This window comes from Bidens hawaiensis, unplaced genomic scaffold, assembly GCF_021521415.1.
Source record: "Bidens hawaiensis isolate Kalapana, Puna unplaced genomic scaffold, B.hawaiensis_p1.1 tig00006913_1, whole genome shotgun sequence".
In the NCBI taxonomy this organism is placed as follows: domain Eukaryota; kingdom Viridiplantae; phylum Streptophyta; class Magnoliopsida; order Asterales; family Asteraceae; genus Bidens; species Bidens hawaiensis.
In genome coordinates this window covers 856,952-870,915 of record NW_027491474.1, presented here as the reverse complement: position 1 = coordinate 870,915, position 13,964 = coordinate 856,952, and the positions used below count along the sequence as shown (strand labels likewise).

At 34.7% G+C, this 13,964-nt stretch overlaps 1 protein-coding gene and 1 pseudogene across 2 annotated transcripts; one reads left to right on the top strand and one right to left on the bottom strand.

Annotated features, from left to right (window-relative positions):
• Window positions 1-23: 23 nt before the first annotated feature.
• On the top strand, window positions 24-6,790 carry LOC143633911 (nonsense-mediated mRNA decay factor SMG7-like). Of its 2 annotated transcripts, XM_077102126.1 has the most exons (9): window positions 24-56; window positions 2,018-2,156; window positions 2,686-3,273; window positions 3,374-3,496; window positions 3,835-4,067; window positions 4,153-5,351; window positions 5,571-5,644; window positions 6,453-6,608; window positions 6,692-6,790. In XM_077102126.1, exons 2-7 carry the CDS (start codon window positions 2,088-2,090, stop codon window positions 5,621-5,623), a joined length of 2,265 nt encoding a protein of 754 aa, XP_076958241.1. In that variant the 5' UTR covers window positions 24-56; window positions 2,018-2,087; the 3' UTR covers window positions 5,624-5,644; window positions 6,453-6,608; window positions 6,692-6,790. The 2 variants fall into 2 exon arrangements, with proteins under 2 accessions (XP_076958241.1, XP_076958240.1); XM_077102125.1 differs by having other exon boundaries at window positions 4,153-5,644.
• Window positions 6,791-8,494: 1,704 nt separating this feature from the next.
• Window positions 8,495-12,972, bottom strand: LOC143633886 (phosphatidylinositol 4-phosphate 5-kinase 4-like; annotated as a pseudogene).
• Window positions 12,973-13,964: the final 992 nt, after the last annotated feature.

Here is a 13,964-nt window from a genome sequence, read left to right as displayed (position 1 = left end):
TTCTTCGGCGAATACTCTCTCGATCACAAGATACGTCCAGATCTGATTCCGAATAGGTATAATTTCAATTTTTCCATGATTCATTTGATATTTACCAATATCGATTCATCGTCTATCTAGGTTTAAATGCGGTTAAATTAGGTTTTCCGTACTTTTAGGTTTTTTGTTGATATTTGATTTCGCGGTGTATGCGATGATTCCGAATAGGTATAATTTTAATCCTTGCATGATCGCTTTGACATTTAGCATTTTCTCTTAGGTTTTTGATAGGTTGCAATTTCGGTTAGTATTTCGTTTGTGCATTTACGTTTTTTTGTTTGTGTTTTAATTTTGCCTGAGTATGAGATGATTTCGAACAGGTGTAGTTTTAATCGCTTTGATAATTGATAATCTTGATGACTTGATGGATTGTGTATCTAGGTTTTCGATAGTTTACATGTGATCGTGTGCTTAAATTAGGTTTTTATTCGCTGTTTTCATACATGTAGGTGTTTTTCACTTTTTTGTTTGTTTAGTTTTGGCGGAGTACGCAATTAAAATAGCATCTACTTCATCTGTTGTTGTCGTTCATTTTGTTGTTTTTTTGTTTCTTTTTATTTTTGGTGGAGTATGCGATGATAGAGAATTTTATGTGTGAATTGTTGGATGTGTATGTGCGTATTAGTTTGAGTTTTGATTCGCGTTCGGAATACTTTTCATTAGGTTTTTGATAGTTTACATGGGATTGTGTAAATTAGCGTTTCATTCTTTCGTTGTTTTCGTACATATAGGTTTTTCTTTTGTTTCTGTTCAATTTTGGTGGTGTACGTGATGATAAGAGAATTTTTTGTGTGAATTATTGTGTTTTGATTCCTGTTTGGAATGAATTTTTGTTATTTTTGCAATTAGGAAGATGAGTTTATGATCACTTGAAGTGTGACTATGAGATTTTATTTGCCGTTAGGTGGTATTTTTTTTTTTTTGGTGATCAGCTATATTTGCATGTATTTGATTGCATTTGATACATCTATAAAATATAATAACTGGCTTTTTGAAATTGATGATTGCATGTACTGAATGGTGCATTTAAAGAGCTTGAGAAACTTTAATATGCAATATATAGATAGGAGTTTAAAAAACTATATGGAGCACCTAACATATGGCTTGTTGCCTAATAAATAGGCAGTTTATTTCACGTGTAAATCTTTTTCCGTGTTAAGGTTATTTTTTGCAAATTTTTACAACCAAAAGAGGCATAAGTGGTTATTGCAGAAGTGCATTTAGACAAACAAAAACTGTACATTCTTGTCTATAAGAAGTAGCTCTATGATTTAGGCTATTAAGTTGGCCAGTACTGTTGCGGCTTTGCCAGAATTAACATAAAGATTTTCTATGGTGTATCTTCTTTTATGGAAAGTACAGGTAGATAGCTTTTGTATGCCTTGTTTTCCTCTATGTGCATCATATGGTATCATTACATGTTTAATTCATTGGAAATTTAAATATGAATTGTGATAATTAACCTGTACATTAGCAGTTCAAAATTTGAAATTAACAAGATATCGTTTGAAAGTTATATTGTGCAATCTTTAGAAACTTGTATTGTTTGAAAGTTTTTCTGAGAAGTAGTTCAAATTTTGCTCTAAAATCGTTTATGTAAAGTAACAAAATATTGGAAGTAACTGTCTACATAACTAGGGTTCTTAGATATCTTCCATAACTAGCTATGGTTTTTTAACAATTTAACTACTATTATACCCGATGTGTCAAATCAATGCAATCACGTGTTGTTGGGAGAAAAAGTGTCAACTCAGTAACTTTATTTTCAAGACATTTAATAAACTCTATAATAATACTTTGGTTCTATTTTGTTTATAACACAGAATGGAATCCTAATTAGATGCAAGGAACAAGAAAGCCAATAAAACCAATTTGCACTAATTTTTATGTGTCTGTTTTATATAAAAGTACACAAATTGTATTATGTTGTTGAGTTCAATTTGCGTTTTTTCACTTATAAGTATTTTGTGTGATGCAGTTGATTGCTAAGTGTTAGTGCTGTTTGGATCAGATCTTTTGGAGCCAAATTTTGTCACGCTTGATGGACAATGACCATTCCAATGAATAACACTTTGAGCAATTCATCAAGGGGGCGTGCTCAACTTCTTTACAACAAGGTAACTATGATAAGCGTCATATTTCAATTTAGAGGGAGGCTTACTAAATTTTTTTTATGGTGCACGGAGTGTATGATGCGTGTCTAATGAAACTAGATGAATAGGTAGGTGTGCTATTGGTTTAATGAATTTCGATGCACGTGTCTTATGAAACTAGATGAATAGGTAGGTGTGTTATTGGTGTAATGAATTTCTAAACAATTGGTATTCAATTATTTATGGAGGCAGGGGCAATCTAAAATAGTAACATGAATAATAATTGTGAGGAGGAGGAGCATTGGTATATCCATAAATAGTTTGAAACCAACAAACAGTTATATCATGATATGAAAACACAAATCTACGAGGTTTGGTGTATTACAAGATTAATTTTTATTTGCAATTGTTAGATGGCTATAAAATATTTGACAAAAGATTATAAAACTTGAAACATTACTTTCAGTAATCTACTTGCTCGTGGATTAATCTGGTCAATTATAAGTTATTTATACATAGTAAGCTTTCCATCTCATGTATCTTTATTTTCCAGAATGCTGAGCTGGAAGTTAATCGTCGAAAAGCAGCACAAGCAAAAATCACAGCAGACCCGAATACATGGCAACAAATGCGAGAGAGTTATGAGTCAATTCTTCTAGAAGACCATGCTTTCTCTGAAAAAAATGACATCGAGTATGCTTTATGGCAGTTACATTACAAACGTATCGAGGAGTTACGTGCACACTACAACTCTGCTCAAGCTTCTGCACCACAAAATGCTAAAGGCCCTTCCCGACCTGGTCCCGACCGAATCACCAAAATACGTTCCCAGTTTAAGACCTTTTTATCAGAAGCTACTGGATTTTATCATGATTTGATGGAGAAAATTAGGGCAAAATATGGGTTCTCTCTAGGTTACATGTCAGATGATTCACAAAATGATAAAGATGGAAGTAAATCTATAGATGTTAAAAAAGGTCTATTATCATGCCATCGATGCCTTATATACCTGGGGGATCTTGCTCGTTATAAAGGGTTATATGTTGAAGGTGACTCAAAAGCTAGGGATTTTGCTGCAGCATCAAGTTACTATATGAAAGCTGCTACTCTTTGGCCTTCCAGTGGGAATCCACATCATCAGGTCTGGTTATAATCAGTCACAGTCCACTATCTATTCTTTTATACATTTTTTCGTGTACTTGTTTTTAACCTTTTTACTGACTAATGCTTTATATTTCCAGCTTGCTATTCTGGCTTCTTATTCTGGAGATGAACTTTTGGCTGTTTACCGTTATTTTCGAAGTTTAGCAATTGAAACTCCGTTCACTACTGCGAGAGACAATTTGATCATTGCGTTTGAGAAGGTATCTATTTGCTAATATAACTGTTAGATTTGTACTTCATGAATCTATAGAATATAAAATATAAAATCTCATTATTTAGAGTAATAACTTTGATTGAAATAAATAATGTAAATAATAGAATAACTTTGGGCTTTATTCTCAAATCATTTAATAATAAAGTCTTAAGGATCGGTGTGCAAGTTAAACTTATAATAAATAATGTACATTTTAATCTGGTTCCAAAGTTTTATTTAAAGAACCTTATACTTCAGGTTATGGTAAGTTGGTAACAAGGAATTAGGGTGTAATTTGTTTATACAATGATGTGATAAATTTTTCAAAAATTATAATTTGGGCAGAATCGTCAAAGTTACTGTCAGCTGCTTGGGGATTCAAAACCTATTCCCACCAAAAAGTTACCTGCACGAATGAACGGGAAAGGCAGAAACAGAGGTGAAACACGGGTTTCAATAAAGGATAGAAAAACTGAACCACATCTTCCTCTGGAAAAAGACATTACTGTCCCTGAAACTCTTAAAGCTTTCAGCATCCGCTTTGTCAGACTAAATGGCATTCTTTTTACTCGCACAAGGTATATATATTATTTTGGTTATTTTTTATACAGGTTAAATGGATCAGGTTCAATATTAACTCAGTTTCATGTTTACCATCTATAGCTTAGAGACTTTTGAGGAAGTTTTTTCTAAAACACGGACTGATTTCATTCGCCTGCTATCTTCTGGGCCAGACGAGGTGGTCAACTTTGGGTCAGATTTAAATGAGTGTAAACTCTTCATAACCCGGTTAATATCGATAATGATATTCACAGTCTACAATGCAAATAAAGAAACCGAAAACCAGTCATACACAGAGATTCTACAGCGTTCTGTTGTGCTTCAAAATGCATTCACTGCCATATTTGATCTCATGGCACTCATAGTTGACAGATGCTTCCAACTAAAAGATCCTACCGGAAGCTTCTTCCTTCCCGGCATCATGGTTTTCATTCAATGGCTAGCTTATTCTGAGGACAATGTTGTTGTCATTAAAGAAGCGGATGAAAAGCAAGCAGCAGCTAGATCCCTCTTTTGGAACAACCTCGTTTTGTTTCTTAACAAGATGTTATCATCGAGTGGGTCCCACCACAATGAAACATGTTTTCCATTGCCTGAAGACATCGAGCTAAGAGGCTTTCTTCCTCTCGTCCCCGGTCAACTTCTTCTAGATTTTTCTAGAACAAATGATGGAAATAAGGAAAAGAACGCTCGAGTGCAGCGGATCGTGGCCACCGCGAAGGCTATTGCTACAAAAGTTAAACTTGGTCAACAAGGAATTTATTTTGACTCCAAGTCAAATAAGTTTTTCTACGGTTTCGAGCCGCGTGTTGAAATTAGTGAAGAATTTGAAGATGAAGATGAGATTATCGTCTTCAAACCTTCCGTACCCGAGAAGCAAATCAATGAAACATCAAAGGGTATTGTTGCCAATTCCATTAGTTCTTTAACCTCATATGGTGGTTTTGGTTATGGTTTTGTTGCAGAGCAATTTGCACAACCTAACACATCAAAGCCAACAATGGGAATGGAAGATATCAACAATGGTTTTTCAAATCTCGACTTATTTAACGAACAGGATCACGATACTGTTATACCTTCCAAGTTTGACTCGGTGATGACATCAGAATCTGGTTTAGACAGTATTCCTTCAAAGACAAAGTTTCATAAGAGTCCAGTGGGTCGACCCGTGAGGCACTTTGGTCCACCACCTGGCTTCAACACTCCAAAACCCACAAATGAAAACCCGGTTTTGGATGATTACAGTTGGCTAGACGGGTATCAGTTACCTTATGCAGGATCATATATCAACAATGAATTTGGTAATTCTTTTGATTGTCTGCCACAGCCAACCAAGCTTCTTAACACAAGCAAGACTTCTTTGGGGATGGATTGTTTTCCATTCCCGGGTAAACAGGTTTCCACCACCGGGCCTACCAACATCGGAGTCGGAAACGGATGGGCTGATTATCAGCTTCCCGAACATTCTAGTGTCTACCAAGAACCAGTTAAAATGAGTAATAGTGAACAGTTTCTTGCAGTGCCTCAACAATATCAAGGGCAATCGATGTGGGATGGTCGTTTCTTTGTGTGAGATGCTTTTGGAGCATAGATGGTAAGATGTTGCTTCTTTTACATATTTGCTTTTTATAAAAGTTCTAGGTTTCTTAGTCACCCTTCCAAGTTTTCATAGTTTTTATATGGGTATGCATGGGTCAGTTAAGGTCGGTTTTGTTTTCAAACCGAACCCGAACCTAAAGTTTGGTTTTTGAGTTTTTGAAAATGGTTTGATTTTGGTTTAATTTGGTTCTAATTTTTTCAGTGTTACCATATAAGCTTAAAGTTTTTTGGTCGGAAAAAAAATTGTCCCAAAATAATGAATTTGGACTAAAATATTTGGGTTACACTAATGATCAAATTCTCATAATTTACTTGCTTAATAAAATGAAAATGTATAGATTCGGTTCAGTTTGTCAGTTTTATCATTTAAGCTTAAGCTTAAAAATTTTGGGTAAAAAAAAGGAAATTGGTTTAAAATAGTGATTTTTGGGCTAAAATCTTTGGGTTGGACAATTTATTAAATTCTTATAAATTACTCTTTAACAGTTTAACATTCAAACTAAAAAATGAAACTAATTAAATCCAAAACCAATTTCGAACCAAAAATTCGGTTTTTATGGAAACACAAAAACAAAGTACTGGTTTTTGTTTGGGTTCGGTTATTTCGGTTCGTTTTTATGGTTACATATTGTTTTTTTGGTTTCATGTACCCCCTAAAACATGTTATAAGCAAATGATTTTATTTTGTTTACTATGGAGCGGGTAAATATGAGAAATTTTGAACAAATATCTGGTTTTGGGTTATAGTTTTGATTTGGCAAACAGTTGGTTTGTTTTTATGTTTAACAAAAACACTGTGGTAGGTTTTGAACAAATCTACTAAGTTGGATGACGTGGAGTGTGACCTGGTACGACCAGTTCAGCCATCAATCAGATAAGCCAACATATGGCTGGTGTTTAATATGGAGCATACATGGATATGGTTTTTGGATTGTTGCAGGCACCTCATTGCTCTACAGGTTTCTCTTTTGCTCTTTGTTTTAACTTTATTAAGCCGAAAATACCCTTTTGTTGTTGGCTTTAATGCTACTTGTTTATGCAGGTGCCGAGTTTTCCATATTGGGTGAATGAACTTGTTGGTGAGCAGGGCTTTTGTGGGATAACATGGGTTGAAGTTTGAAAATATTAAACAATACTTAATAAGCTTAATCCTGAGGGTTTTATGGTATATTTTTTATCGATGGTAAGTGGTAACGACGTTAGAAAACAAACGAACCAACCAATCGTGTGTGGGTCTGTCTTTTATATGTTGCCTTGTTTTTTAATGTTTTTGTTTTGTTGCAAGAATTGCTGTTTTTATTTTGAAGTTGATGGGAATAATGACTATAAACGCTTGCTTTTGACTGTTAACGTTGATGTTTGTTTGTGTTATTATTATTGTTATTACTGTCAAGTCTGGTATGGTGTCCAGTTTGGTTCTCTTGTTAATTATGGACGTTGTTTGCCTCTTGCTTCGCTCTTCGGTTTTAGACCTGTGGCTTTTGTTTGCTTCTTGGTTGTTAAACCCAATTGTATTTGTGTCTACACTTTTTAACCCAAAATTTTTCCGTATCTTATAACATAAGCCACTGGTCCAATTGGCTTAATCCACTTGATTTTTAGTTTCTTAACAATGTTTTGGTTTGAAAAGCCGACTAGTTTGATTGTATTAGTGTTCTCGTGATTTAACTTTTGTTTTAAACAAACTAAAGAAAGTGGAATGTTAATGACAATTTAAAACGTTTTGTAAGGCTCATTATGAAAATTTAAAAATGTTTACTTTTGGCTTTGTTTTTCAAGGTGGTTTTAGAAATGATATCATTGAAAGTAGTGTAAATAAAACAGATGATTCTTTAAATAGTAATCTTAAATTTACTATTGGTCATTTGTTTTGTCAAGTTATATTCTGTAATAGGGTACCCCATTTGGGTATCACGAGAATGTACACAGCCGCCGGCCCTTGGTTACTCCAACCGAGGTAAGAGAATCGAGCTTGAGCATGTGTTGAAAGATGAGAAAGATAGTTGCGTGTTGAGGTTGGAAGACAATGCATGGTGTGTGGATGGGTTCACGGTAACACCAGCGCTAGTTGATGCGGGTTCCGATAGGTTAAATGGAGTTGGTGAGTTGTCGACCGATGATTTGGTAATTATCGGGTTCTTGCGGGTTACACCCCACATAACCAAACATACTTGACACTTAGAGATGGGAATTTGTCTTTTTCTTTTCCTTTTTTTTTTTAATGCCCAAACGCCAATCAGGGCCGGCCCTTGGGGGAGGCAGGGTGGTCGACGGCCACAGGCCTGACACCCCGCTAGGCCTGATTTTTTTTTTTTTGAAAAAAATTATATGTATTTTTATTAAAAACAATATGTATATTTAATGTTTAAACACAATAACATAACCATTAGCTTGGTTTAGTGGCAAATGTGTATTACTTACAACCAAGAGGTTGTGGGTTATAGCCTTAGTTGAGACATCTTTAATTCCTTTTTTATACAAAAGTTTTTGCACAACCGAAATTATAACCAATTAAGTCCATATAAACATTAAACTGTTTAAACTTAACAAAATACTCCTTTTATTTAAGGCCCAAAAAAATTTTCGCCTTTGGCCCAAAAGTTTTTTTGCTTTCTCAGAGCTGGCCCTGACGCCAATAACCATGCATTTACATTTCAATGTACAATACTTCATAAAAACATAAACTCTCCTTGATCACGCACAACAATACAATCAATATACATCCATACATTTATAAAACAAAATATCCAAGAAACATCAACAATCAGGAAACATTGGTACAATTATGGAAAAATTTTAGTATGAAACAAACACATATTTGTCAAATTAATATAATCATCATAATCTAAGCGCCGTCTTCTATGAATATTTTGAGGATGAAATCACGAAAACGTTTAGAGTATTGTCGAGGATCAACCGCAGATATTGATGTGGGGTCGTATTGGAAAGATTTATAAGCGTGCTCGAGTTTCTTTGTGATGTCATAATCTTGAAGTATGTCTATGATGCCAAAAAACATTACAACATCATAACATACTCCGGTTGGTTTACCAATTAGTTCCATTTCATTCTTTCTTTCCATCTTTTCGACCCGTGCATGCATGTTAATTCCCAGTTTAGCCCTGTAATTGTACCATGTTAAATAATGTCGGGTTGGGTTTAGTCTAAACGGGTTCGTGCCAGTTTCGGACTGAACCCACAAACACGTTAACTTAAACAGGCCGTGTTTGTGTCAACCTGTGAATACTCATGTCATATTTGGGTTCATGTGTAACACGATTTTCGAGCTATTTTTTAACAAAAAAACTATTTACAAAGTTGACAAAACGTGTGCCAGTAGGCCCGACCCGTTTTGATCCACATTAAAAGGTACACGCTTGACCCGTTACCCAACGGCCAACCCCGTCTTAACCCACCCATGGTCAGTTACAAAAATGGTAGAATTACAGTATTACCCTGCAGGATCTGGAGCTTTATATGTAGAAGCACCTGCACCACAATAATCTGCAAATTAAAAAAAAAACAAATATGGATGTTTTATGCCACATTTATATAAACAATGGACACATTACCTAATTCACTAGCACTGGTTTCTTTGAAATGGAGACCAACCAACAGACTGTAATCCATGATTCTTTCCTGCTCAAGAAAATCGGAATCCTTGTCGATTTGCCTGAATATATCATACAAAGTTCTTTAGAAATAAGGGTTTAATAATTACACAAAAATGTAACTTTTACCTCTTTCTATGACATGGCAATGTGACATGACAAAGAGTGTGAATGACAAATACCAAGCACGAAATTCACGGGTTTGGGCTTAGTCTAAATGGGCTTGGTCAGTTTTGGGTTGGACCACGAACATGCTTAGCTAAACAGGTTGGGAGTGGGTCAACTTCATAGGTTCGCGGGCTGACCCGTTTATTTTTTAATTTATTTTGAAAAATGTTGTGTTTTATCACTTTATGCTAAGTTAAAAGATAACTGACATCAAGTTTTAACTTATAACACAATTATAGTCTTAGTTATAAATATATAACTTTCGAGCATTAAAATGTACAAATAATATAATATAATAAAATTTGGGTTAAACGGGTCATGCTTGTCTCCACCCGCGAATAGTCTTGTCGTGTTCGCGTTCATGTGTCTGACACAATATTCGGGTTGGACCCACCAACCTATGAACACGAACCGTGTAGCATTCCAAGCCATGTCATCATTTTATGTTCTATAGAAGGTTACTTACATAAAATGAATTTACTTTATATACAATTGGGCTAACTTTTGATGTAATAAACTACTATAAATAAAGAGAAAGAAAAATGGTTATCATGGCAATAAATTACTTATTATGATGATTATGAAGTTTTACCTTCTGAATTCTTGTATCCAATTTTTGTCAAGTCTACACATGAATTTGAGATCAAGATCTTTAAGAATAGTGGTGGTCTGGATTTCTGATTCGGGCTTATCGGTCAGCCGACCAAGTGAAGACCCTTTTAAGTCAAATCGCCTATGAATTACATGATCCGTGCCGAAAAGGTTGCCCATGATGATAAATCGTACCTATTCAACAAAATTCATCAATAGCTCAAAAAACAACAGTCGCACCTAGTAAATCCCACAAATAATAATAATAATAATAATAATAATAATAATAATAATAATAATAATAATAATAATAATAATAATAATAATAATAATAATAATAATAATGCTTTAGTTATGATTAGAAAATGGGCAGGCTGTGATTTCAAGTATCATGTACATCAAACCTTCTTTTGTGCAGCACCAGTTAGCTTGACACAATGTAGCCCATAGAATTTGGTGAGTAAAGTATGCTTAAAGGACCGAAAATGGTTGTAGTATGCAGACAACATCCTTAATATGGCCTAAAATCATCAACCATAACATTAGTAAAACTAATTAATTATTTACACAATTAAATTGGTTTATATAACTAGGATTTATGTCTTACTTTTACTTCAGTTTTTTTAATGGTTTTGATCATGTAACGGTCATCGTGCGTCAAGTAAAAGAAACTTCCACTTTTTCCAGGAGAAGATAGCTCGCGAAGGGCGTTAATTCCACATATGGATAACATGTAATCAGCTGCATCAACCTTGAATAACATCCTTAATGTCCTACACATGTTCATGATATCATCATACATTTATCGTCTGTTTTTAATAAAAAGTTAAGGCGGGCGGGTTGATAACAGGTCTAAACTGATTTAAAATTAAGTGGGTCATTTTTTTGTTCGGGCATAAACAGATCGGGCCGGGTTAGTTGGCCCAAAAGTTACTTTTTTGTCCATGATTATAACAAAAGTATTAATTATGATTACTAAAACTAAGTCATGAAATAAAATGACTTTAGCCCATTTGGCCCATTAGAGACAATATATAACCCATTAATAAAAACTTTGGGCAGCTTCCAACCTGTTTAAAACAAAGCACACCCAAATCGGCCCGTTTAAGAAAAAGGGCCAACATTACCACGTATAAATATTAAACTGTCTGACCTGAAAACTAAGGGGCAATAATCTTTCCATCTAAATTCAGAAGATTGATGTGGAGGAGTGTGTTTAGATCCCTCTGGTGGGAATCTTGTCCAAACCTTTTCTTTTGGATTAAAAGCAGATGCCTTTAAGTCTAAGGATGGCATGGGGCCCGGTCTTCCTACAGAATGCCTACAAATAACACAATATCATTTAAAAAATTTGGACGTATAAATGAACCGAACGTTTCGTGAACATTCCTTTAACCATTTGGCTAGAAGTTCGTATATGGTCATTTACGAACGAACATGAACACATGTGTAGTTTGTTCCTTCAAGTTTGCTGGTTTAAATTTGTTTAAGTTTGTTTGTCTAGGCTCATTAATGTACTCGTTTAAAAGTTTTTGGCCCGTTACAATTTAGTCTAGTTTTATAACTTTTAGGACCAACACGTTACTTTAGCTCACTTATATTTGTTCATCTATGTATAGCCATGCCCGTTCATTTACGTTCGTTTATACTAGTTAACGAACGAACATAAACAAGAAAACCCATTCGTTTCATTATTCATGTTCGATCATTTGTCGGTTAAAGTTAAACAAATAATCGTGTTTGTTCAGTTCATTTGCAAGCCTACAAAAATTCCATGAAGAAAAAGAAATATTTAAGTTAAAACAATAAAGATTAAAACTTGAAATAATAACCTGATTCCCAGTTGCAAATTAAGCATAAGTTCATAATTCTTATGCCCTTTTGAGATTGTTTCACCTTGTTTCTTGACAACATTTGGAATCCTAATTGGGGTTCCATCAGATAATGTTATTAATGATGTATCATCTATAGATTTCATGCTTTTATCATTATCATCCAACATACTCATTTGACTAAATTCCTTATCAACATTTCCATCCAATCTCCCATCAACCGACAACCTTCGTGGTCTAACCGCAGGCTCGTTTCCTTTAGACGATCTCCAAAGCGCGAGTTTCTTTTGTGAGGGCAAAATGGGAACTTTATCTTGAGGTGAAATCTCACAATCCTTTAGATAAAATTCATAAACTTGTTGCGGATCGTGTTCAACACCACAATCATCACTTTGTGACTGTGCTAAATCTTGTTTTTCGGGATCGTTACTCCAAACACCGTTGTATTCACAATCGTCTGCAAACTTAAAGACCCGTTTCCCTTGGGTAAACCTTCATCCCATTCACCTTCATACATGCTCCCGTCCGAAAAGACGATTTTACCCTTGTCACACATTTTCCCATTCTTCCATTCTCCAACATAATAACTACCATCTTTCCACTTATACATACCATTACCTTCTTGTAACCCTCTACACCATTCACCATCATAAATATCACCATTTGTATATTCTTTCACACCATTTCCATGTTTTAAATTCATAATCCACTGACCTCTATACGTGTCACCATTCGGGCCCGTATACGTGCCCTCACCATCCATGTAACCACTTTTGAATTCTCCATCATAAGTGGCACCCGAGGGCCAACTAAACGTCCCTCGGCCCATGGTCTTGCCTTTAAACCAGTCACCAACATACATGCACCCATCGGTCCACCAATATTTACCGAACCCATGTGGGAAATTGTCGCACCAATGGCCCGTGTAATAGTCACCATTTGATAAATATCTTTCTGCATGGTAGACCTCACCGGCTGCATGAATCTCGTCTTGGTCAGCGTCTTCATCGTCCACGTGGGCCACATGGGCTGACCCGAATATGTTGGTGGCTTGTTTCTTCGCGTGTTGTGTTTTTCGAATCGTTGCTTCCCATGCCTTCATAACCTCGGATTTTATAAAGTGTTCATGGATCTTGTTCCTAATTGTCTTTTGTTGAAACAAAATATCATGAATTCCATGAAAAAGAACATGATGTCATATCATAAATATGATGAAAATATAGATTAAAGGGACATGTTTGTTGTTATCCTTCAAACAGCATGCAAGATTGGTAATCTTTGTTTTTTGTTTTTTGTTTTGTGTCTCTGGTTTGGTTTTCCTATGTTTCTGCTAAACAAATAAAAGGGTACCAATGTATCCTGATTTGGCATGTAAATAAAGAAAAATAAAAATAGATAGTAAAGAGGGAAATTAATTAAATATTAAGTCTAATGAATATTAAAAGCATGTTGAATTTTTTGAGGAAAACATGAATGAAACAGTTAATTAGTTGACTTGTTCATGGAACATAATTGGACATATGAAATGACATGTGGAGGAACTAACAGAAAACCAAAATTAATATTTGCCATTTATAGAAATTCAAAGACAGCTAATGAAAAGCTGATAAATTGCCAACAACAATTATAAAAATAAATTTACTAATAATAATAATAATAATAATAATAATTATTATTATTATTCAATTTAATGTTCTCTATTCTCGAATACGGAATACCTCGTTAACAAAGAGGTCGGCTCGATTAAACCTATTTTTACACGAGACAAATTTTGAATAACTTAATCTTGAGCAATACATTTAGAATACAAATATTTAAAAGAATGCCCTGAAATAAACGTGTACGATATTTGGAGTTACTATACAGCCGTGTGCCTGTGTCACGTTCTGTCTTTGCTTCTTTCTGATTAGGCCCGTAAACGAACCGAACACTCGTGAACTATTCGTGAACCGTTCTGCGGGAAGTTCGTTTATTTAATAAACGAACGAACACGAACACATGTTGCGTTCGTTCATTTATGTTCACGAACGTTCGTTTATGTTCGCTTATTTATGTTCGTCTGTATCTGTTTATTTATGTTCGTTTATGTATTAATAGAAAATAATTACTTATT

Bases quoted from the DNA above. Each gene is read 5' to 3' on its own strand.
- LOC143633911 (XM_077102125.1), top strand. From the start codon at position 2,088: ATGACCATTCCAATGAATAACACTTTGAGCAATTCATCAAGGGGGCGT. The intron at 3,274-3,373 runs GTCTGGTTATAA...TTATATTTCCAG, and splicing joins GTGGGAATCCACATCATCAG to CTTGCTATTCTGGCTTCTTA. The intron at 4,068-4,152 runs GTATATATATTA...TACCATCTATAG, and splicing joins ATTCTTTTTACTCGCACAAG to CTTAGAGACTTTTGAGGAAG.